Source organism: Rhipicephalus microplus, chromosome 6 (assembly GCF_043290135.1).
Source record: "Rhipicephalus microplus isolate Deutch F79 chromosome 6, USDA_Rmic, whole genome shotgun sequence".
NCBI classification, from domain to species: Eukaryota; Metazoa; Arthropoda; class Arachnida; order Ixodida; family Ixodidae; genus Rhipicephalus; species Rhipicephalus microplus.
This window is the reverse complement of record NC_134705.1, coordinates 31919179-31944659: the sequence shown is the minus strand read 5'-3', so window position 1 is coordinate 31944659 and position 25481 is coordinate 31919179. Positions and strand designations below refer to the sequence as shown.

At 44.4% G+C, this 25481-nt stretch overlaps 1 protein-coding gene across 7 annotated transcripts in view; it reads left to right on the top strand.

Moving 5' to 3' along the window:
* The window catches only part of LOC119167687 (G patch domain-containing protein 2), a 341817-nt gene that overhangs the window by 156857 nt on the left and 159479 nt on the right, over positions 1 to 25481 (top strand). For 5 of the 7 annotated variants that reach the window (XM_075865895.1, XM_075865893.1, XM_037419207.2 and 2 more), the window contains one exon: positions 25086 to 25461. In XM_075865895.1, coding sequence (XP_075722010.1) covers positions 25102 to 25461 — 360 coding nt within the window. In that variant the 5' untranslated portion in view covers positions 25086 to 25101. The remainder of the gene's footprint in view (positions 1 to 25085; positions 25462 to 25481) is intronic. The other 2 variants (XM_075865896.1, XM_037419209.2) reach the window with 1 other exon arrangement.

Here is a 25481-nt window from a genome sequence, read left to right as displayed (position 1 = left end):
TGACGCACCCCGTGTCTATCACTTGATCGGCCTTGATCGCCATCAAAAGTGCTCCCCCGCGTGCAGTCGTGTACCTCGGTGACCTCGTTCAATGTGTGAAGTGCTGCGGGAGTTTCAGAGGGAAAAGTGGCGCGTTTAGTGAATACCAGTGCAGGTTTGCACTAGCGGGCTTCATGAACTTGCGCACACGAAGAAGTTCAATGGCATGTGGTCAACAGAACCCGTTTCTTGCGTTAGTCTTTGCATAAGTCGTTGCAGAGCAGAAAGGATTGAAATTACCCCCCCCCCCCCCCTTGCCACGACCTCTTTCATTGAAGGGTTGATTGTCCATGTCGTTGCTTATTACTGCAGTGCCAGCATGTTTCTTACGCTACTTTGGTGACAATAGCATAAGGGTCTCGTAAAGCTGTAGTATTATTTCCCTTTAGTGGCAGTAGCTACGTTTGTGTACGAAACGTTTTCAGGCCACTTGTGCGGCCACGAGAGAACAAGGCACATGCTTCATTGAATCTTCTGCAGTGTCAATGTACACACCGCAAGGCTAACATCATTTACAACAAATGGTGAACTTGATGTCATTTTAGCGTCTCTCATAATCATATGGTGGTTTTGGGACGTTAAACCCCCCCCCCCCCCCCTGATATTATTTTACCTGCCTGCTGTCACACGACAAAAAAAAAACAAATATCTTGAAATGATGGCCACGGCCTTAGCCCTCTTGAGCCATTGCTTTGGGGGATATAAACATAAAATAAAACTTGCATGTAGCGTGCACGTCTCCTGGAAAATAATGTTTTGTCACCAAAAAGGTGCTCCTTCAATATAAATACAGCCATTTTACACTACGTGCCACAAACACACGATATAAAGTCAAGCCAAGAGCCCATCAAAAGCCGACATGGCCGGTGATATGACTCGGCATATAGAATATACTGGCTAGTGTGCTAAGGGGGTTTCTTATGGGCCGAGTTAACAGGGCCAGCGATGCCTTTTAGCTTTGGCCAGAAGGCGGGAACGCTTGTCACTGGAGGCATGGATAGAGGATGAGAAGGTGCTGGGATAACTGCAGAATGGGTTTCGGAAACACAGGAGGTAGGAAGACACTCTGTTCTCACTGATGCAGTGCATCACAATAGCAGAAAAGGAACACAGGCCCCTGTGGCTAGCATTTTTGGATATCAAGGGAGCGTATGATAGCGTGGTTCAAGAGGAATTGTGGGGAATACTGGACACACTAGGTGTGGAAGATGGAGTCACAAATCTTCTAAAGGATATCTATAAAAGTAACAAGGTAGTTATAAAGTGGGAAAAACAGGTATCCAAACCCACAGAGGTAAAACGGGGGCTTAGACAGGGGTGTCCTCTGTAACCCTTGTTATTCATGATGTACCTACAAGGATTAGAGGCCAAATTAGAGAGAAGTGGACTTGGCTTCAACCTCCCTTTCGTCAAACAAGGAAAACTCATTGAACAGGCACTACTATCATTGATGTATGCAGATGATATAGTGCTAATGGCCGACAACAAGTAAGATTTGCAGAGATTGATGGACATCTGCAGTAATGAGGGAGATAGGTTAGATTTCAGATTCAGTAAGGAAAAATCAGCAGTCATGTTTTTTAATGATAATGAAGGTAGTGAGCTTAGTATACAGGAGGTCACGCTAGAGATAACAGATAAATACAAATATTTGGGCGTATGGATAACCAATGGGGCCGAGTACCTAAGGAAACACGAAATAGACGTGACGACTAAAGGTAACACGAATGCAGCGGTAATGAAAAACAGGGCACTGTGAAATTACAATAGGTATAATGTTGTGAGAGGAATATGGAAAGGGGTCATGGTTCCTGGTCTGACGTTCGGCAATGCGGTCTTGTGCATGAGATCAAAAGTTCAAGCAAGATTAGAAATTAGGCTACGTGGAATAGGTAGGCTTGCTTTAGGAGCTCACGAGAATACACCAAATCAGGGAGTACAAGGTGATATGGGATGGACATCATTTGAGGGCAGGGAAGCTAGCAGCAAGATCAATTTTGAGAAGCGATTGAGAGAAATGGGGGAGGAGCATTGGGCTAGGAAGGTATTCAGCTACTTGTACATGAAGAATGTCGATACAAAATGGAGGAAGCGAACCAGCATATTTGCAGGTATATACTTAGAAAACAGCAGGGGGCCAAACAAAAAACTATTGGTTAAGAAGAAGGTCAAGGAAATGGAAACTGTCATGTGGAGAATTCGCATGATTAAGAAGTCTGGACTAGAGATCTATCGAACTTTTAAGCAGGAAATTGCCAAGAAAAATATCTATGATAATACTCAAGGTAGTTTTCTACTGTTTGAGGCCAGGACGGGAGATTGCGAACCTAGACATATCGGGCCAAATACGAAGGGGTAGACACGGTATGCAGTGCATGTGGAGAGGAGGACGAAACTGCCGAACTCTTGATAATGTTCCTTAAAGAACTTCACCCTATAGTTCAGGATGATGGCACAGGGTTTTTCATAGCACTGGTGTTTTGGGACAGGGAGGGCAAAAAGGACTTTAAGCAGGTAGAATTAACTAGAAGGAGGTTATCTTATTGGTGGCTAAAGTCAAGGCACGTGTAAAAATTAAACGATTCACTGCAAAGTACCAGTCCTCAATTTCACTATTTAAAGGGAAAAAAAAGATAAATCTAGTTGTTGGTTCACTAAATATTACGTCAGGTGGCGTTAGCCGCCGCCTGATCTAAAGGGTACAGATACATCAATCCATCCATGTAGTACATGCACTGGTGCTGCTGATGCATGTTAGTGCCTCCTCTGTTTTATCATTGCTCTGTGCCTCATGTCTGAAGTTGACCTGGTGACATTTGCGCTGTTTTTACTGAGTTCGCACTGTTCTTTGTGTAAATGTGAACTGCAATTAGTGATGATGCATGTGTTGTGTGTTTTGCACATTACTTATGTTTGATAACTGGATGGTCAACTTAGGGGAACAGTCATACTGAAGCACAGATTGCATTTTCAGTTATCAAAGTGGTGTGAAACTTTGAAAGTGTGTTTTAATTAAAAAAATTTCAGTCATTAAGGTGGTGTGAAACATTGAAAGTGAGTTTTAAAGTTTGGCTGTACACCAGCAGTAATGAAAGCTGTGACTGAAATTTGCAAGATAATCTTACAAGGAAACAAGTAATTGCGGATATTTACGATGTTTACTTGCGATGGCAATGGCTGACACACTGGCGGGCTGGGACCAGTCTTTGTCCACTTCGTAGTGTTTGCTTCCAAGCAAAGACCCTCTACCGCTTTGTGCCGCGATCCCACTACTGCCTTGTGGCACTACCCCGCGGCGTTAAAGCGCCGACCCGGCACTTGTCACAAAAGCGGAGTGTTGGGCGACATATAAGGCTTCAGACTTACGACGTGCACAACAATAGATGGTGGTGGCATTGAGTGCGCTTAATCGACGATTCGCTGTATCTCGTAGGTGAGGTTAGTGACCTTGCGTAGGACTTTGTATGGTCCGTCATAGCGAAATAAGAGCTTTGATGAGAAGCCGATGTGACGACAGAGTGTCCACAAGAGTACTAGTGAACCAGGTGCATACGAAACTTCACGGTGGTGACGATCGTACCAATCTTTCTGAGAGGCTTGAGAAAGTGTGAGTCGTTCTCGGGCAATGTGTCGTGCTGCGTCGGCTCGTTCTATGGCATCGCGGGCGTATATGACAAGGGAGCTTGAACCAGCCGGAAGGAGTGTATCGAGAGGCAAAGAGGGTTCACGCCCATAAAGAAGGTAGAACGGGGAATAGCCTGTGGTGTCATGTCTGGAGGAGTTGTAAGCAAAGGTGACTTAGGGTAACGTTGCTTCCCAGTCGCGGTGGTCTGGAGAAATATACATCGACAACATGTCGGTGATAGTGCGATTCAGGTGCTCAGTAAGTCCATTAGTTTGTGGATGGTATGCCGTTGTGAACTTGTGGTTCATGGAACAGGAACGTACAAGATCCTGGACAATGCGAGATAAAAAGTATCGGCCTCGGTCAGTAACGAGCTCTCGGGGAGCACCGTGATGCAAAATGTTGTCGTGTAGTAGAAAGTCGGCAACACCAGTAGCGAAGCTGGTTGGGAGAGCGCGGGTGATCGCTTAACGTGTCGTGTAGTCGGTCGCCACGGCAACCCATTCGTTCCTGGATGCAGAAGTGGGAAATGGCCCGAGAACGTCGAGCCCTTTGCGGTAGAATGGTTCAGCAGGGATCTTAATAGGGTGAAGGAGGCCAGCTGGAAGCAATGTTGTTCGTTTTCGATGTTGACAAAGGTCGCAGCTGGCGACATACTTTTTTGCACAGAGCGATATAGACGTGGCCAGAAAAAACGGCGCCGGACGCGATCATAAGTGCGGGTGACTCCCAGGTGACCAGCGGCAGGTTCACCGTGAAGCTACATCATTCAAAAATGTCACCCGGATCATTCACCGCGAACTCGAAGCAATGGCTCCTGCAGCCATCGCTTCCAACGGCTATCAAGATAGCTCATCCATCGTCTCCCTCATCCAAGTCGTCGTTCGCCAAGAAATAGCAAATCTCAACATCGCATCTGTTTGCGCTGTTCGCACTACCGAGAGTTCGGCTTCGGTTAACCAGATCTCGGTGTACCGGTGTACCCTTCACCGGGTGTACTGGGATATGGTGACAATATTTTAAAGGTAAATACAGGTTGCATTAGAGCTCTAAGATGGTTTAAAATAGCTTAATATTTTTATTTTTATTTTTTTAGCAAATGTACTTTTTAAACAAGATCTGCCATTTGTGGAGCATTGCAATTTTACAAGGAGGTAGCAACTAATGCTTTACACAAGTGGAACTGAAATTGTGAGATTACATCAAGAACAAGATTTGTCATATTGTTCCTTACGTTTGTTGAGTTATAAAAATTTCTTCTCATGAATAATTTTTTTGTACTAAAGAATACAAAGGCACGTAGGCTGTTAAGAACAAGGGCCCGTGGTCATAGAACTGGACAACGACACTTACTAAATCAGGGCTAGCTTGCCTTCCTTCTTTTTCTCCACGTCCATCGCGCCTCCCCCCAAGCCCATGCCCCACTTTTTTATTTTCAACATCCTCCGAGGTGGAAGGAACGTGTGACACAATTTATGCTGTGGCTAACAACATGTACAACGTTTGTACCGGTGGTCCATCACGTGGTTAGTTGCCAAACGCATAAAGCAAGCTCGGACACTTCATCTCGTCCGTGATGCATTTACGTCATTCGAACAGCTGTTCTTGTACAGTCGCCACATCGATGACACTCCTTTGACATGAAGCCTGCTGATGCGACACGCAAATGATGCGCGTACTTCTATCTCCGTCGTTTTCATTTTCTTGTGGCAGCGGTAATGCAGACTCAGGTTCTGCAGTAGACCAATTACTGCAGCGTTTTGAAGAAGACTCCATGAAGTGCTTAAACACCTGCAGCAACTTTTCTTGCTGCGGCTCGAACCCTGCGCCTTGCTTTCTTGCTGCTCTGCAAGAATAGTCTTGATGAGACGCTTGCGTGGCTGGTTTGCACGGCGGCGGTCCTGCTTCAGCTCCTCTTTCAGAACCCTCAGGTTCGCTTTAAGAAGCACAAGCAGTGTGTTCACCTTCGCTTTTAGATCATCACCTTGTTTGGCCTCAGCATCATTGAGTTCTTCGAAGCTGAGCGAAACTGATTTAAGAGGTCCTGGATTTGCATCCAATGGCAAAGACACCGCAGGAAGCACAGGATTCCTAGCTTCACTGCCGAGAAGATCAAAGGAGCCATAGTTGCTGGTGGGCAAGCTGTCAGCAGGCTCCTCTTTGACAAGCTTCATCAGTTGGTGATTGACAAAAACCTGTTCCGTATCTTCATTCTTGTCCAACATGCCACATCTTCCATCATGTGTACGACTTTGTTTTGGTTTTTCAAGATTGGCAATCTCTTGATCTTTGTTTCTCGTTTCTTCCTCCAACTTCGAAGTTCTGCCAGAATCCTCCAATGGCTATTCCTCTCTTGTCCGATTCACAGCATCAAACGTTTGCTGAGGAGTATCTTTCATGCATGTCATCGTCGTTTGTTCTTTGCCAAAAGTGGTCAGAAGCATCGAATTCTGAAGTGACGGTTCCACACTCTCACACGCCGTCATGCCCAACGCTGTGTTACTTGCTTCAACTTCAATCAGACTGTTTTTATATACTTCTTGACCTGCAGATTCCAAAGCTTTAGCACCTTCCGACTGCTTTCATTGTCCAAATATGAACCTTCAGAACATCTCATGTCTTTCCGTTGCCTTTGAAGATGCTGTCATAGGCATCGGCGTTTACATACAAACCAGGTCGCTTGTAGTTTCTGCTAGCATCTCTGACGTAATCAAAAGGCGGATAGCACGTGTCACATAGGTGAAGAGACTGTGCTCAGTCAGAAAAGACTGTCCATCTGAAATCGCACATGCTACTTTCTTATCGTAGTTCGCAGCATCCTCGTGTTCCTAATCAACTGTGCCTCATCTTCAGTTACATTGAGGATCTGCTTCTTCAAATGGCATAGCTGAGCTTCTTTAGTCATCCAAACTGTGACTTACCTCGCTTGCCTCGGTGTTGGAGCCCGGCAGTAGTCCTGTCAGTAGCTTAATATTTCGGGAGACGCTGGCCCTGACAGTCGCACTTACCTTCCGAAGAGGTTCGGCTGATGACATCGTAGTCCCGGAACGACCATTCCCCGGGTTTTATGGCACTAAATGTTAGGAACAAGGACCCGTTGTCAGAAAACTGGGCAACGCATTTACTCAATCAGGGCTAGCTCGCCTTCCTTCTTTTTCTCTACGTTCGTTGCGCCATGTATCAGTCATGTAAGTACAATTAGTTAACACATGGAAATCTTTGTTTTTTTTTACACGAGCTAGTTCCTGAGAAAAAAAAAGCACAGAAATTTAGAAATAGGGGGTCTTTTGAGGAAATGCAGAAATAACGTAGGGGCACGTGTGATTACCTGTTAAATTGTTCGTTACCACGCCTATTCAAATCGATCATTGTTAATCGACGCTTTGGATAGTTGATTTTGGCTTATTGAGTTTGTTTTTCGTGCACCCAACACTTTCTGGTTCCTGCCACTCAACTTTCAGAATCAATTTGAAGTGGCTTGTTTTCATAACATGGTGATTTGTGACAGACATTTGCGCGAACCAATGTGCATGTGTCATCGCAAAAATGGGCTAGTGTAGCGAACTTGTTAAAAGTGCGTGCCCCTCATGATTATGCTGCAGTAATATAGAAGTTCTGTGACGAAAACATTTGCAAAGCAAATATCGAAATAAAGTAATGGCTTTGCCATTCGACAGTGTTGAGCAGTAATGATTGCCGAAACTTTATGCAAGATATTCATTAGCGAGCTTTTGCTAGGAGTCGGGGAAAATTCATCTTACAAGAAATATTTCCCAAGGTCGGCCGCATGTTTGAAGTGTCAAGGTGGCCTTTACAGCCAGTTTCCTGCAGCTTTGGTTTCACTTGTATTGTTATATCAGACACAGGGTCGCATTTAGTGCCACTAGTTGCTTTTATGGCATTGTGGTCACGCGTGCATGGATGCGCACCTGTGCTGCAAAACGCTCACACCACTCGAAACTGTCTTACAACCCCATCTGAATTGTGTGAGGACGAGCGTATAGTTCGAGCGTGGCAGCATTTCAGCTTCAAGTTTTGTGGCGCTGATGCTTTGCATCAGCCTGTGACATCTGCAGCCGTTCATGGTTAGTTTTGTTTACAGGCTCAAGTTGTCTCATCCGCCACAAGTGTGTCGCTTCTAACCTTTGGGCACAATCTTATAGCTACTCTGGTTACGTGTGATATCCACACGTTGCTGGGACACGGTGTACTGGTGTTGGCTGCAGAGCTTCTCCTAACGACAAGAAGGTTCCCAAAGCACATCTTGGCCCTGACTACGGAGCAGCTCGAAACCTTTTAAAACTGCGCGTGATATTGTTCTTTTTTTTAATACGGTGTGCAAAATACTATGAGCTCCTCAGGGCCGTCTGCGCAAGCAGGCGTTTGGTGTGTAGCAACACCATGGATCCGAGCTAACAGGGGACTTCGACCTCTCCCGCGCCTAGCCATGCGTGGCTGAGCCGTGTGTGAGGAAAAGGGGATCCTGGGGGTTGAGTCGACGCCGGGTGATCGGACATTTAAGGCCCCCCGGCAGAGGCAACACACTTCTTTGACCCCGGCTTCACGTAGACGGCACCCCTGGGCTGACCCACCCAGGGGAAATCGGCAGTCGCCTTTTCCTATCTCTCTCCCCTACAACTTCATCTTTATCTCTCACTTTTAGTCTGTCTTGTCTACTTCTCTCTTCTGTTTACTTTCAATTTTCCAGGCGGCAAGGGTTAACCCTGTGCAAATAGCCTACCTTGGTCTAGCTGCATTGGGTTATGGCAGTGTTGTATGGCTGACGTCTGCAAGCTTTCAGCATTCGCAAACTTGCACATCGCCGTGTTGGGCTCTGTGGTGGGTGGCCACCAACGCTGCTGCATAAAAATAAGACCCGCATGCATAGAGCATTGCCCCTGCTTACTGATCGTACCGGCTTAAAGCGGGTACGCATTGATGACATAAATTTTTTCAACCAGCCAATAGAAACACTTCCTCACTTCCACGTCATTCACTGTGAGAAAACTGAAAAACAAGCCAGGACTGTATCTTTTTTCGTAGTTGCCAGGTGTTTTACCGAAACTCTCGGGGCTGGATACAAAGTAACCAAATGGCTAGCGCAGACCTCCTCCTCGAAATTCGGGACAAAGAACAATTTGAAAACCTAGACAGCCTGTCAATTTTCGGTAACGTATGGATCACTGTAATACCACACAGATCAATGAAGATAACTCACGGAGTGGTATCTCACGTGAACCTGACCGAAACTGAACTTTTGGAGGAGTGGAAGAGCCAAAGTGTGACTAATGTACAGAGAATTATCATCAGAAGAGATAACAAGGAAACACCAACGAAACACTTAATACTCACATTTGCCTCCACTAAACTGCCAGAATTCATTCAAACAGGGTACACGAAGACCTCTCTCGGGCCGTACATACCAAACCCTCGTCGTTGCTTCCAATGCCAGAGGAATGGCCATTGCTCTAAAAGCTGTCGTGGTCGCCAGACTTTTGCACAATGCGGAGTCCTAGGCCACGTGTTTGAGAACTGCAAACAACCGCCACACTGTGTAAACTGTGAAGCAAATCATGCTGCATATTCACGCTCCTGTGCATACTGGAAGAAAGAAAAAGAGATAATTACATTGAAGGTGAAGGAGAACATTTCATTTAAGGAAGCACGGCATAGAGTCACCATTTTATAGACCTACATATGCTGATGCGGCGCGTCAGGGGGCACCGCCGCACCAGCCCCCGTCACTCCTTCGGCCCACGCATAGCAAGCCGGCGGTTGTGGCACTTGCCCCCAAGGCGGCTGTATTCCAGACTACACCGCCTACTCCCGAACAGAGACCGGAGACTCCAGGGTCCTCAGGTCCCAAGGCTTCGCCTCACCAGGCGAGGCCCAGAATTCGAACTACCAGCTCGCACGTGTGGGCATCCAGTGCCTCCGAGGAGTCAGTGGATACGTCAGTACTCTTGGTGCCAAAAGAGCAGCGTGACTCCTTGGAGCGCGCTAAGAAAACAATAAAGCTTATAATAAGGCCGGGTGACGGCCCTGTTACTTGAGTTCAAACTCCCCACCTAAACAGCCACTTGCTTTTCGTACACACAGCGCTACTTTACGTTCACCATGAACTCAAATTATACATTGGAACGTCGGGGGCCTTCTCAGAAACATTGACGACATTCAAGAACTTTTACACGAACACTCACCAAAAGTGCTGTGTGTAGAAGAAACACACCTAAATTCAAAACACACCACCTTTCTCCGTAAATACATCATTTCCCGAAAGGACCGTGGTGATGCCATGACATCATCCGGAGATGTTGCCATTATAGTGAATCAAGAGATTGCATGCACACACTTTCAACCCCAAACATCCCTCGAGGCAGTGGCTGTTCAAGCTGTTCTTTTCAACAAACTGATCACAATTTGTACTCTTTATGTACCTACGAGCGGTCACCTACAAAAACATGACTTCCAGTCCTTAATAGACGAACTTCCCGAGCCTTATGTTTTCCTTGGAGACTTGAATGTGCATAGCAGGCTATGAGGTGACTCTCGTTGCGACCCGCGAGGTCGGCTGATTGAACAGTTCCTTCTCTCATCGAGCGTGTGTCTTCTGAATCGAAATGAACCAACCTGTTATAATCTCGCTAGTAATACCTACTCCTCCACAAACCTGAGCATACTATCTCCGCCTCTTGTGCCTATGCTCCAGTGGAAAGTCATCAGTAATCCGTATGGAAGTGACCACTTCCCCGTAGTTTTGAGCACACCTACAGCAACTGAGTGTACTGGTTCCCAAATGGCTCATAAACAGAGCCGACTGGGAACAGTTTTATACCATCGCTCGTTTAGGTTGGAGCGACATATTTACTTTGAGCACTGATGCTGCTGGCAACTACTTCACAGCATTTTTGATTGATGCTATAACAAAATGCATCCCACAATCGAATGGATACCCTAGAAAACGACGTGTGCTGTGGTGGTACTCTGAATGCCAAATCGCGCGCAAACAGCAAAACAGAGCATTGAGGTTGCTTCGGAACTCACCGACTGCCAAAAATCTTGACAGCTTTTAGAAAATGAAGTCTCAAGGCAGGAGAACTCGTCGGCAAGCCAAAACAGAAAGCTGGCAGAAGTTTTTCTCAGGGATCAATTCATATACACAGGAGGCTAAAGTCTGGAACATGGTAGGTAGGGTAGCAGAAAGACAAGTACACTCGCTCCCACTCCTAAACACACAAGGCGACACATTGGAAGATCAGGCAAACTTCCTTGGTTCACACTTTGAATGTGTGTCCAACTCGTCACACTATACTGATGCTTTCCAAAAATACAGAACATAAATAGAAAAGCGAAAACTTGAACAGAAATGTACAAGATACGTGGCATACAACCAAGCTTTCAGCTTAGCTGAGGTCCAAACATCACTAAACCCCTGCGGTGGCTCCGCCCCAGGTTCTGACCTTGTAGTGTATAAAATGCTGAAAAACATACCAATCGAAGCGCAAAAAACTTCATTTTCTTTGTACAATGCTATCTGGTTCTCTGGTGCTATCCCTACTTCCTGGAATGAGGCTCCTGTTGTTCCCATTTTGAAACAGGACAAGGACCCTTCTTCAGTTTCGAGTAATAGGCCTATTGTACTTACTAGCTGTTTGGGCAAACTTTTCAAAAAAATGATAAACTGCCGGCTTGTACATTTCCTTAAAATTAACAATTTGCTCGACCCAATTCAGTGCGGGTTTCGAGAGGGTAGATCCACCACCGATCACCTTGTTTGTATCGAGGCAGAGATCAGAGACACTTTCGTTCATAAGTAATATTTTCTCTCTGTCTTTCTCTATATCGGAAAGGCATATGATACAACATGGCGCTTTGGAATAAGAGACCTGATTCACCTTTGCGTGCGGGGCAGAATGTTTACTGTAATCGAAAGTTACTTGTCAAGTTGGACATTTCGCGTTCAAGTAGGCAGCGTTCTTTTCCAAACATTTGTCGAAGAAACAGGTGTGCCCCTAGGTGGTGTACTTACTTGCACACTTTTTATTATCAAAATGAATTCTTTGTGCTTGTTCATCTCTTGCAATATGTTTTATTGTACATATGTCGACGACGTTTAGCTTGGCTTTAGATCTTGCAATCTGCCCATGTGTGAGCGGCAGGTTCAGCTTGGTCTGAACAATGTCTCCAAATGGGCAGAAGAAAATGGGTTCCGGCTGAATGCACAGAAAACCATGCATGTCTTGTTCTCCAGGAAGAGAGGCCTTCATTCCAAACCTGATATTCAACTGCATGGGGCAACGTCTTGCTGTTAATACTGAACACAAATTCTTGGGCCTAATCTTGGACACAAAGCTAACTCTTATACCACACATCAAGTATCTCAAAAACAAGTGTATAAAAGCCATGAATGTTCTAAATGTGTTGTCATGCGCTACATGGGGAAGTGACAAGAAGTGTTTAAGGAATTTGTATGAAAGCCTCATACGTACCCACCTAGACTATGGGGCAATAGCATATCAGTCTGTTTCACCTACTACCCTTAAAATGCTTGATTCTGTTCATCATCTAAAGACCCACCTCTCTACCGGTGCTTTTCGCACTAGTCCTGTGGAAAGCTTGTACGTGGAATCGAAGGAATGGTCGCTCCACCTACAGAGATGTTAAATGTCTTTTAAACACCTCCTACAGAGATGTTATATCTTTTAAATATTGTCCTAGTGTAAACGCAGACAAGGATCACATTCCATAATTAATGACATGTCAGGCCTTGCTGTGTTTGAAGAACGGCCTTTTATAAGACAGCCCTACTCACTCCGTGTGAGGGGCCTAGCGAAGAAAACCGGTGTGCCACTCGAACACCGCTTGATGGCTCCCGCAGTATGCCTACCACCATTACAGTGGCAGGCGATAGATCGCGACGTCTCTTTTTTAGAAGTTACGAAGCACGCGCCAATTGCACATATTCAGACATACTTCTTAGAACTACAACATAAATACGCATGTCCTGATTTCTTTACGGGTGCTTCGAAGTCTAGCACTTCTGTCTCATACGCAGCCGTCGGCCCAACCTTTTCGGGAGCCGGCGTTCTGCACTCTGATATAAGCATTTTCAACGGCGAGGCCTATGCGATACTTGTGGCCGTTCAACACTATAAACAAATAAAACTGCACAAGGCAATAATATACCACGGCCACTGGATGAAAAACCTGTGCGCTCTTTCAATCCAGTGGCCGTGAATATACACAGATTCTCTAGGCGTAGTAAATGCTCTGAAAACTCCTAAAAAGCACAAAAACCCTTTCCTTGTTTTGCTTTATTCGCTCTTATGCACAGTCTACTCATCCAAGCAGCATGTTGTAGTCTGCTGGGTGCCAGGGCACCGCGAAATACTAGGCAACGTTTTGGTGGACCAGTTAGCTGGATCTGCCAACGAAACCGCTACCAATACATCGATACCAATTCCTGCACTTGACTTGAAACCTTTTCTAAAACGAAAGCTGAAGGTTTATAGGTAGAGCACATGGGACACACACACAGGTAATAAATTGCATGTCATCAAGCCGCAACTTGGTCATTGGCCGCCAGTATCAAAATCACGCCACACAGTAGTAATCCTTACAGCGTTAAGAACAGGGCACGTCTACACATTGATTTATTTTGGCTGGTGGCGATCTACCGTTGTGTGATAGATGTGGAAAAGCACTCACCGTACTTCACATTTTAGTACAGTGCACGGTGTTAGAATAGGTTAGGTGGAGTGACGCTCGGCCTCCGCCACGCAGCCTCCCCGCCGAACACGGAGACGCGTTTCGCATTTTTTTCCGACAGGCAGCGCTGGGTGTATCGAGGCTTCAGGTCAGCCGCTTCAATGAGGGCCGCGTCGCTTACAAAGCTGCATTTGCGACAATTCTTCAACTGCTGGCCGTTCGTTTTTTATCAGGGTAACCACACATATCACTCTGATTTGCACAACATCAAGAAAATTCAGTGGCGGTAGCCAACAGATGGAAACACATAGGAAATATAGCTTCTGCGAACAGTGATAATGAGTGTGCAGGTGAACACGAATTTCAAAAATATTTTAGCTCGTGCACAAATAATTCCACCGTGGCAAATTGGGGGAGGCCGCCGTGACGAATGGGCTTAGTAATCACTGGGTTAGCAGCTGAGCACCTTAGCAACTGATCCACCGTGGGGGACCCGAACTGGGTTAGTCAAATAGAAAAAGATATTCACTGAAAAAGAAAGTGCTGTTGTGTGTGTGTGTGGGGGGGGGGAGGGGGGCTGATGTTTTACTAAATGATGGTTGTCAGAAGGAAGGAGCACTCTTGACATTGGTAGGTTAGAAATTGCTCTCATGGGCTGTCGTTGTGCATGCCCCATATCGGATTATGCTTGGCACATGTAAACTTAAGTTTACACGCGCTGGCTGGCACGAGGTAATGAAGGTTGACGTACGTTTAACGACCAATCCATCATGGCTCACCATGTGCCATTCCGATTGTGCCTTTCGTTATTCGTCACGGACATGCTGTTTAGATCTTTGTGCCCTGCTGTGGGTGCACAAACGTGAAATGGTCGTGCTCGTTTCCTTTTCAGCTTCCTAACCATTTGCTTCCCAGTTTCTTCTTTCGGGAATGAAAGTAGAGAGTGACACCATATTCCGTGACGTCACTGTCTGAGCCGTTAAAACTAACTCGCCAAACCAGACGAGGCCCCATTCGTGCACATACATTCGCCAGTCGAAACGCTTGCCACCCAAATGCTAGCCTATTTGAAATACCTTATCCTTGTTCATCAAGTCCTTATTTACACAACTTATATTGTCCAGACGGGCAAGAAGTGCTTTGTGCCGCGATGCAACTCGGGCTACAAATCGTGCTCGGAGAAAGTTTCCCTTTTCACTGCTCCGAAGGATAGTGACCGCTTGAAAGTGTGGCGACATGCTATTCCACGGAAGGATCGCGAGTTGCAAACAACAGATTTTGTTTGTGAAAAACATTTTGATGCGCGTTTGGTCACCAAATCATGGGAAGCGCTATATAAAGGAAACATTCTTGTCAGTGCGCCAAGGAAGGCGGCTTTGGACGCCAACCCAACAATATTTCTTGGATGCCCGAGCCACCTAACCAAGACTGTGAAGAAAAGGAAAGCACCTGCAACCCGTGTTTGCCTTCCCGCCAAGAAACGCTGTGTCAGTGGTGGAGATTCATCAAGCTCAACTCCTGCGTCATCGCTGGATAGTCGAGGCTCCGATACCGCCCTCTCAGGAATTGCCGAGGCGATCTCAGTTTCCTGTACCACCACTGCCAACTGCAGCACCGAGGCCACTGTGTTCGAGCCAGATGCAGAACCAGGTACTGGTTATATCCTTAAAAACTCTGAATCGGTCACTCTGCCAACTGCAGCTTGGGCACATCATAAAATAAATGTCGATGGCCAGAAAACGGTAGTGTTTTCAGAGATGCACGTGTCTAATGCTGCATTCGTGGCCACGAATACAGTGTCTTGTGCTGTGGGAATGGCTGCGGAAGTCGAAGGATACAACTACTATGTTGCTCCTGTTAATCACATATATCCAAGAAAAGCCGTGAGCTTCGATGAGGCACTGAATATCAACATCGCTTTTTTGGGCAGGCGAATAGCAAAAGAACAACTCGGATTTCATGGAAATATACGCAACATAGCCGATATTGAGATGCTGATTTTCCTTGTGCACAACGTTCGTTTATGCAGTGGAGGGCCTTACTCTAAAGAATACCCGAACGCACAGCCTTCCAGCGCTTATGTTGATGTAACAAGCCGCTGGAGACACAACCAATGGGTCCTGCTGCAGTCGGACGCAGCTTCATGCCAAAGATGTCGGAGCCTTCAAACCACACTTCGTCTTCACGAGAAGTGCAGACTAGACAAGGAGAAACAAAAGCGGCCTATGCGATATTTTTGATGGTCGAATGTTCGAAAGACTGATGTGGTGACTTTCAGAAGAGCGCAGTATTCATTAAAGAAATCTGTTGATCGTCTTAAGAAGAAAGTGGGTTCTTTGACATCCCAACTTAAGTCCTGCCAAGAAAAGCTGTCGACAATGTCGGAAGAGTCCCTTGATGACAAGCTCAGGGGTTTAAACATTCCTGAAGGTGAAGCGACTGTTAATAAAGAATGTTTAGCAGCTGCGAAGTGCACCAGCAAGAAGAATCGGCGCTACAGCGAAGAGTGGCTCCTACTTTGCCTGCTCTTGCACATTCTTAGCCCGTCAGGCTATTCCTTTCTGCGTGATAACAACGTATTGCCCCTTCCGTGTGTGTCGACAGTGCGGAAATACCTCTCCATGGTGCGTGTGAAATGTGGTTTTGACACTCGTTTTTTTAGTGCGTTCAAAAAAAAGCTCTCAACAAAAGACATGGAATTCTGGTGTTTGATGAAATTAACGTTCACATGAATTGTGGGTGAACTCCAAAACAATGACTTATTCTGGACATGCAGACTTCGGAAATGAAGCTGAAGCGCCGAAGCAGCTAGCCAATCATGGACTTGTGTTTGCATTCCGTTCTTTTGGTGAGAGCTACTCTCAACTCGTGGCTGTTTTTACAAGCCACGGCCCTACAAAAGGAACTGTGTTGTCTCAGCTTGTATTGAAGGCGATACTCCTTCTTGAAGATGCAGGCGCATTTGTCGATGCGATTGTGTGTGACGGTGCCACGACCAATCAATCTATGTGGAAGCGCTTTGGTGTAACTGGTGCTTTAAATGTTGCAAAGAACTATTTTGTTAATCCTGTGTGTGAGGAACGAAATATTTATGTTTTTTCAAAAGCGCACATCTAATCAAGTGTGTGCGAAACCGACTTCTGAAGCAAAAGCTATTCTCTCTAAACGGCAGCCGCGTGATGTGGTACCACTATGACAAACTTTACGTAGTTGACACCAAGGCTGAAGGCATGCTGAGGGTTTGCCCAAAACTTTCTTTCTCACATGTAAACCCAAGCAACACCGAAAAAATGCACGTGAAGCTTGCAACGCAGCTGTTCAGCCTCAGTGTGGCAAACAGTTTAGAATTTTACTCACAGAAGGGATCGCTTGGCTTATGCAGTGTAAAAGGGACAGTTGATTTTACGGTAAGGATGAATAACCTGTTCGATGCCTTCAACCGCAAGCACCCAAAGGAAGGCCTCAGAGAAGGAAGCAAAGATTTCAGCATCCTAGAATCAACATTGCTATGGCTGAACAACTGGGAGAAAGATGTCAAGCTAGGTAAAGTAAATCCTCACAACTTCCTGTCTCAATCAACTGCTGAGGGTATGCGAGTAACAATACTTTCTACAATTCAGCTTTCAAAGTATTTGTTAGAACAGTGTGGCTTTAAATATGTGCTAACAGCTAAATTCAACCAGGACGTCCTTGAAAAATTTTTTGCCGTCATATGCCAAGCAAACAGTCAGAATGACCACCTTTGCTTACCTACATTTTTGCAGTTATATAATATGCTTTCAATATATAGCCTTGTGAAGCCGCCAAAATTTGGCAACTGCCAGGTACGGATTAGTGAAGAGCCACGCCTTTTGAGCCTCTCTGACCTAACGTCGGCATTTCAGGAGTCTGCTCCTCAAGAGTCGCGTCTGGAAGGACTGAAACAGAAACTAGACGGCTTAGTGGAAGAAGAAGCTGAGTGTGAGAATGTCTTTTCGGATATATCCTCGTCAGATAATGTGGCCGACTGTATAATTTATTATGTGGTAGGATTTTTGTGCAGGAAGATATTGAAGAACACCACTTGTCAACAATGCCGCAATGGCTTGGCAGCTACAAGTAATGCAGCGTCGAAGCCTGAAGCTGCATTAGTAGCCTTCAAGACGTGAGGGGGACTGGTACACCCGAACACTTGCCTGTTTATGTTCTTAAAGGAAGTTGAAGCAATATTTTGCAAACATGCTGGAGAAAAGCACGCATATGACATGACAATAGACTATGTAGTAGAAAATTCCATGTTATCATTTCCCTGTCATGAGCACAAGGTGGATATTATGTCAAAAGTGCTTCATTATTATGTTGGAGTCAGGATGAGGCAATACTGTAAGCAACTGCGGAAGGTTGAAGCAGACAAGACGCAGAAGCTACGAAAGCTTTCGAAGCTTGTCTAGTGTGTTGCGACTTTTATCCTGTCAGTGCATGTTGTGCTGGTACACATGATGCACTGTCGAATGAATAGAGTGTTTTTTTCGTTTTACTACCACCTTGAGTACTATCCTGCATTTTTTCGTATCATTTAGACGCACCACACAGTACTCGAGCTAAAGCCGCTTTTTCAGGCAAAAATATGTAAAATTCGTAGATCGTGCCAATACTGTGATAAAATTCTTGGCGCACCGTAACCTATATATCTTGCAGTCTGTTTATTTTGAATATATCAAAGAGTGGCCATCGGTCACAAGCCCACTTTATTGCATTCGCTTTCAATCTTGCATTTTCGACCTAGGAGCGGCGCATCACGTGCTACTGCACGCCTTGAAAGACCTAAATAGAGTTATTCTATTTCATTGCATTAAAGCATTCGTTTTCTCGCAGATGTTTACGGAATTTGCAAATAATCGGTTCGTAACAAAGGATTCTGTAGGGTCACTTGATCTCATATGCGAAATGCCCCTTACGCATGATACCTGCTCTTTATATGATCTGACCGCAAATACACCAATTATTCTTTCGAGGGCAAATGAAGGGTGAATTCAACACGGGCCACACAACTGCATATTTACTTTTGTAGACAAAATGCGGGAACGATCGCCTAGCCCACGATGTTGCCGAGGCCGAATGTGGTGTTTATGAGCTTCACGCCGCATGCCGAACCGTCAGGCGTGAAACACCACGAAGTCTTTATATTTAACATATGATATTACACTGCCACATAATCCTCACAGGGCATTGCGATATCGCTAAACAAGCTAAAACATCGAAGCGCTGGGTATAGCCAGGCGGCCTCCGTCCCGCGCGCGCCTCCTTCCGGCAAGAAAGGGAAAGAGGTCCTCGATTTCTCCCGACTCCAATGCGCCGTCGCTCCACCTAAACTATTCTAACATCGTGGTACAGTGTAAACAATTAGGCACGCTGAGAAGACAACACTTTCCATTACCCTACCGACAACAGATTCCACTTCATCCTGCAATGTTCGTGGCTAGGGAACCACTTTTCACACATAAATCATTGTTGGCTTCTCTGAGAGAGCTCCGTACCTTTCATGTGAAATACCCGGGCATTCCATAGCACGACCTCTCCAGAGAGGTCTCTGATGCGGTGGCTACACTGAACAAAGCACTTGCCTCGCGGCCCCTGTACTCAAGGGTGTGAATGATCGAGGCACTTGTGCTAATGCCATACTTGTCCACCATGGTTTTTATTATCACAAACTTTTGTCATTCATTAACACCACACCCTTTTCATGGCATGGTCATGATTTTATTACTTATATGACTTTACTCGCTTTAGCGGGAGGAAATTTAAGGCCTTTATGCAGCCACTAATCACAATCATTGTCCACATCTCTTGTCCCATGAATGGCGCTCTTTGGTCATGAAATGACCCTTGCGCCACAAAGCACCAAACATCATTGTCATCAAAATACTATGAAATATGCTTGTATGCATATATAGCAACGCCAACCCATGAGGAGTGAGGTGGCTCATGGAAAAAGGTGGTGTTAGACAAAATTCATTGGACATCTGATTTATAGAGGGGTTACTCACATTACGGGTATTCGTTTATATTGGATCACCTGGAGGCTTCTGTCATGAAAAACGAAAATTTGCCGAGAAAAGTGTACGAGTTCACTTGTGTGTCGTGAGAAACTAAGCAATGCTTCACTGCATGGCACGAGCAATCAAGCAGCTCCTCAGTTGTGATTTTCTTTATGTTTATAGGAACATTTTGTACAACACTTGGTATTTTTAGACCTGTTCCTGAATCATTTATCTTCAAAATGTGCATTCTGAATTTTTGTTGTTTTGAATATTCTTGCATATATAGTGTTTTTATTGCACTGTTTACCAGCTACCAGTGTAAAATACAAACGTTTCCCATTTTTATTCTTTCAAAAAATATTTTTCTAGCTCTACAACATATCTTTTTTGGAAAGAGCATCATCATTGTGCAAAATTTGGTATGCTGAAATGCGTGCTGTGGTACCTTTCAAACTGGCAAAAACGATTTTTCCGAAATATAAGAAAAGTAACCATTGTTGAGTGGTAATGAAAGAGGTAGTGTTTCAAATAAAAAAGGCCTAAAATTTTTGTCACCGTGCTGCCCAAGTGTGATATATTCTTTCAAAGATAAAGAAGTGTTTTATCAGTTTGTTTTTTTTTTTTCAAATTCCAAAACTGAATATTTTGACCGAAAGAAGTCTCATTAGAAATATAAACTGTTAGATCATTGCAGTTAAAAGCAAGATCCCAAAATATTCACAAAGATGTCTTGCACTAAAGTTTTTTAACGCAAGATTTCAGCCAGTTATAATTTAGACTAATGAAACGATCTAGTAGAGATGTTGTTTTTGACTAATGATAGTGTTTTTCTTTTGTTCTTGTTTTTCTTTCAGCCTTGGGTGTTAACTAGTTACTTTTTACTTTTTTCAGCAACTTGTAAGTGTAACCAGTTACATTTCAGCTAGAGGAACTTGTAACTGTAATACTGTTACTTCTTTACATGGTAACTATAACGGAGAATGCTGTTATATTTACTTTTGTTTTATTAGAAAAAATGATAGACAGCAACACTTATTCATGGCCTATGTTAAATGCTTTTTACTTCATCAAATTTTTTCTTTACCATGTACTTTCTGCCTGTCAACTTTCCACAATAAGGCTTCCCTCGCAGTTTTAAAGATGTTGCCAAGAGAAATATCTTTGGTGCAGAAGACCGTATTTGGGGTTTTCTTTGAAGTGCATGCCGCAAATCAATCACATTGCAACTGAACAGCTTCCTAAGCTCACATCCCCCCTTTTGGGGAGGGGGGTGCATATGTATGTGTGTGTGTTTTGTCACTTAAGGTTCTAGTTTGTTCTTGGTACAAAATGTCTTGAACTGCTGAAGAAATCTTTGAAAACTTCTGTGTGACTGGTTCTCATACTTCGACTTAACACAACAATTATTAGCTAAATGACAAGTGTTTCACATGCTATGCAGGTAGCATCCTCAGTGTACAGTGGCTATTAAAAAAGAAAAAAAAATGAGCCCCCCCCCCCCCCCCCTCGTACACTATTGCTTCCTTTCATAAGACAGCGTCGTCGCATTGTTTAGGTCAAAGCTATACCCTGTTCAGCACTGTTGAACAAGCTCCGTCTAACATGGGCATAGCCACAGGGGGGAGGTTTGGGTGGTTCAAATTCTTCACACACGAACATACAAAAAGTGTAGTTGAACCGTCCACCCAAAAAAACATTTCTGGCTAGCTAGCGCCTGCCGTCTAAGAGTGCATTGCGTAATTTAAATTACCAACCTTTCCTTTTGTGGTCCTTATCCTTTGCCCGTTGGTTGTAGTGGTTTGTATGCTTAGCGGATTCAAAACTCGATGAACAAGTCTGGTAGGTACACCTTGAGGAACATAAGGAATGAGTGTAAATGGTGAATGGACTTTGTCTTCACTTGTTACCCACTATCCATACGTCTTTATTGAACTAATTGCATCATTTGTCAACTAATCCATGCCTCATTTTGTATAGTAACGGAAAAGTAATGACATTATTTTTTTGTGGTAACTATCTATAACAAGTTTTGTTTCGAAACACTATAACTGTAACAGCATTACCTGCTTGGCTTAGGTAACCAACTGTAACACTGTTACGTTTTACTGGTAATGTGCCGGGGACTGATCTTTTTTTTTCACTTACCTTTCCTTTTGTTAAAGTAGAATTTAAGCTCCAAACATATTTGTAATGTCTTTTTGTCAAGTGAGCAGTGCCTTTCAAATTAAATGCATTGGTATTGAGTCCTATTGAGACTAGCTTATGTACCCGCCAGGGTGGTCTAGTGGGTAAGGCGCTCGGCTGCTGACCCACTGATCGCGGGATCGAATCATGGAATCCCGGCCACAGCGGCTGCATTTTCGATGGAGACAAAAATGCTTAAGGCCCATGTGCTGAGAATCACCTGGTGAGAGGGAAAGCGATAGGTGTAGAAAGCGACGTTTCCATAAAAATACAGAGAAGTGCATTGAAGCAAGAATCTTTGAGAGCCATCTTTAGTAAATTGTAGGTTGTTGCTTTATAGAGCTAGACTGATAGTTATGTCTGTGTTGGGAGAATTTAATGTTTTTTTAAACAAGTTAATTCTGTGCTTGTCTGTTGCACTGCTTGACCACAGTGAATTGTAATTAGTTGCACAATGAATGCAGTTTGCTAAGCAGGTTCTGTAGTTTTGTGGTCTTTCATGATAGGTTGAATGAAGGGTTGGAGAGAGTTTGAAAATTTTTCAAGGTTCATGTAGCTTGGTGCTGTAATTGAAGAGATTTCAGAATTTTCCTTCAAAGGGCCACTAAACAATACCGTAGTCCGAATATTGTGATCAACTGTAGAGTTGTTTGATGTAAACATGCTACTGCAAGAATTTATTGAGCAGACACATTAGTAAGAAAGTTATTGGGGATAAAAGGATCATTTTCGGCTGGCTGTTAAGGTTTCTTGCTCGGCCTGGCAATCCTTGTTCATCGCTTTAAAAAAGTGGGTGTAGCCTGTTGTCGGGACTTCAGCAACATGACTCGTTACGAACGATTGTGTTGTAGGTGCAGGTCTAGCTATCAAGCAGTGTTGCCAACAATACTTAGCAAAATACATCTTGTCACCCTACATAATACTTTTACTATGCTACATTTTACCTTACACCTGAAAATAGCATTGTGCAACCATAAAAAGGGTGCAGACTTCTTTTTATTGTACCACATGCATACATGTATGTAGGGGCACTGAAATTGATAGCTACATTAAAATTGGTTCAGCAAGTATACAGCTGGTGTGATATGGTCAGAAAGAGCGTTAAGCAAAACACCAGAGAGGTGGCAAAGCTGTATTTGATAGCAGCTGTTGAAGGAAACTGCTTCAGAATACCTATCAAAAGGGAAAAGACGACATAAGCAAGTGTACACTTTAAAGGAAGTGCACATCGCTGTTTGAAGGGAGGTCGGTCTGCCTTAGTTCGCTTAGTTTTAAAGCAAGAGCCAGTAAAGAAGAAAAAAGACATGTGTAGGCAAGGTAAGGAGACGACAGTGCATGTTTTGATTGTGATGACATTGACCAGGGCATACGTTAGGCCACTAGCCTCCTACATGAACCCTTAGGTTTTAGGGAAAAACATTGAAAAGGTAAACAGGTCTGTGATAGAAATAAGTAATTGACTGGTGTGTTGGTGGCAGAAAAGTATGCAGATAGCAAGAAAAAAAAGCAGGAAAACTGAAGTTCACTTGTGGTAAGGTGCAGAAGGTGGAGCTGTGAATTTATAGGTTTATTATTAGAAGAGAAGCTCAATTCAGTTGGGCAAGGTGAAGTCATAAATTAATAATAATGTAATATTGATCTTGGAGCACAGGCCCATTATCAAGGGGACGTGCGTTAATTTATCTATCCACTACCACCGAGAAAAACCTGTGCGCTCGCCTAAGATGACTCTGAGACGAAAGCCACGTTCGTTTTTGTCTTCTCCGTTAATCGTACTGATTTCCACGCGCTCGAACAATTAGGGTATTATTTTATCACGCTTGCACTATGCTGTTGTCATGCGAATTAAGACAGTTCCAGTTTTATTCAAAGAAAGAATGTCCCACTTAGGGTTGTAGCATCGATCATCTACGTCTTTTGCTGATCGTTGATGTGTAAAAAGTGGAAATTGTCCTATGCCTGATCATAAAAAACGTAGTACCACCCTACTACTACCTCACAGTGCCCGAGAAATCTGGAGAGTGCCCTTAAAGGGGCATAATTACTTTACAGTTGGCAACCTTGTTACAAAGCAAGGCTTTTTGCACATGTTGGTCGAACCACGGCGAGGAAATGCAGTGCGAGTCGTCCACGAGTTAAACAAATGTGTGACAACTGCGTCACCAAAGCCGCATTGCCGAAACGGGCAAGGTGCAGTTGTGTTGTGCAAAGGACCAGTGGGTGGGGTGAGTGCTACTTGAAGTGGCCCATTATGGGAGGAGAGAATTTTGTGGCCCTCCATGCTGTACAATTAGCAAATTGTGATTGCTGCAACCTCCTGACCAAATGTGCGAGCTTGTTTAGGAGCAAGGTAACTGTTTGGTTGCTTGCTGCTTATTGGCACTGAAAGGAATGCTCCGCCTCTTTTTGTCTATTCTTATCTTGTAAGTACAGCATCAGCACATCATAAATACTGCCAACTGCATTTAACTGCTATTTAATATTAGTTTTTCATGTCTTGTTTCTCACAACTGTACTTATTTGAAGGGTGGGTAACGTGTGAGCCAATTGGAAAAAATGGTGGCATTTGTAAAATACAACACCTGCAGTTAATGTCAACAAAAGACAATGCTAGTTTATCATTTGTTGCCTATGGGGCAAGCAAAGCACACGCTGTCCAGTCAAGTTATTTTATTTCGCTAAATGCGGACTATACTCTCTCATGTACTTTATAAAAATCTCAGAACCTTACCTTGCGTTTGTTGACACTGTCTGTGAATGTTGGTGCCAAATGCATCTTCGAATTGCATACACTGCTCCTAGACATCATCTAGTAAACCGTGTTGTATATTTTAATTTAATGAATGTTGCCCAGCCAGAGTAGTTGCCCAGCCAGAGATATTTTTCAGGAGGTGTTATCCCCTGTTGATGTGTAAATTGAATCATGGGCAAAATATAAAAAGTCCAAAAGTAGAGGGAAAGGTTATATGCGGTGTTCAGACAGTTTCAGGACAAATTCTGACACCAATACAGTGCCCTGGCTATAGCCCTGTTCTAGGGCATGTTTGTAGTGGGAAAAAAATGTTTAGGTAACACTCCATTGGTCCAACCGTGGCATGCGGAAACACTGGACAGGTGGAAATTGTACAGAGGCTGTCACAGCTAAATACAGCAGCAGCTTATGGTTGAACTAGACAGTAATATGTTGCACCTTGCCAAATTCACTTGGTCTGGGAAGTGCTGGTACAGTGTAGGCAGAAAGATGGGTGTGTGTATCTCATAGGTGTTCTGTGTTTTTGCACTGTTAAAATCTGTCCCACATATGCACAGGCTAAAAAGCAATCTTTTTATCAAAGCTAAAATGCAAGGCCTTCATGCTCGTTGCGGTGATTGCTACAGTGTACCTGAGCGTTTGCGTACCGGGTGCTAGAAGGTCAACTGGTTTCCTCCTTCATTTACAAGATGTCATCGCATTGCATTGAGGTGCCTCTTTCTGGCCAGTCTCATTCTTTTCCTAATGTTTGTTTCAGAAGTCCTGCTGGGGACATGATACTTCTGCTGTCTGGCTATCGGCATCACTCCTGGCTGTGCTTGTGCAGGTGCTGCCCGATGGATCGGGCATTGATTCAGGGCATCAAGCGTCTGCGAGTGCTGACCCCATACGACTATGAAAACATGGATGAACTCGTCCAGGACCTGACTAGTGCCCTTGAGGAGTCCTCCTCCTCTGCTCAGCATTGCCACCCATCGCAGCGCAAGTGGTGCTCCAAGAAGGCTCTTTTGCCCCTCGACCCTGCACGTCTGCCAGGGAGTGTCTCATCTTCTACCACGTGCCAGACCACCCGCTCTGCCATTTCTGGAGATGACTCTGAATCCAGCCTGGAAGGGCGTGCCTTGTCTGGAATGGTGAGACCTTTCTTTGACAT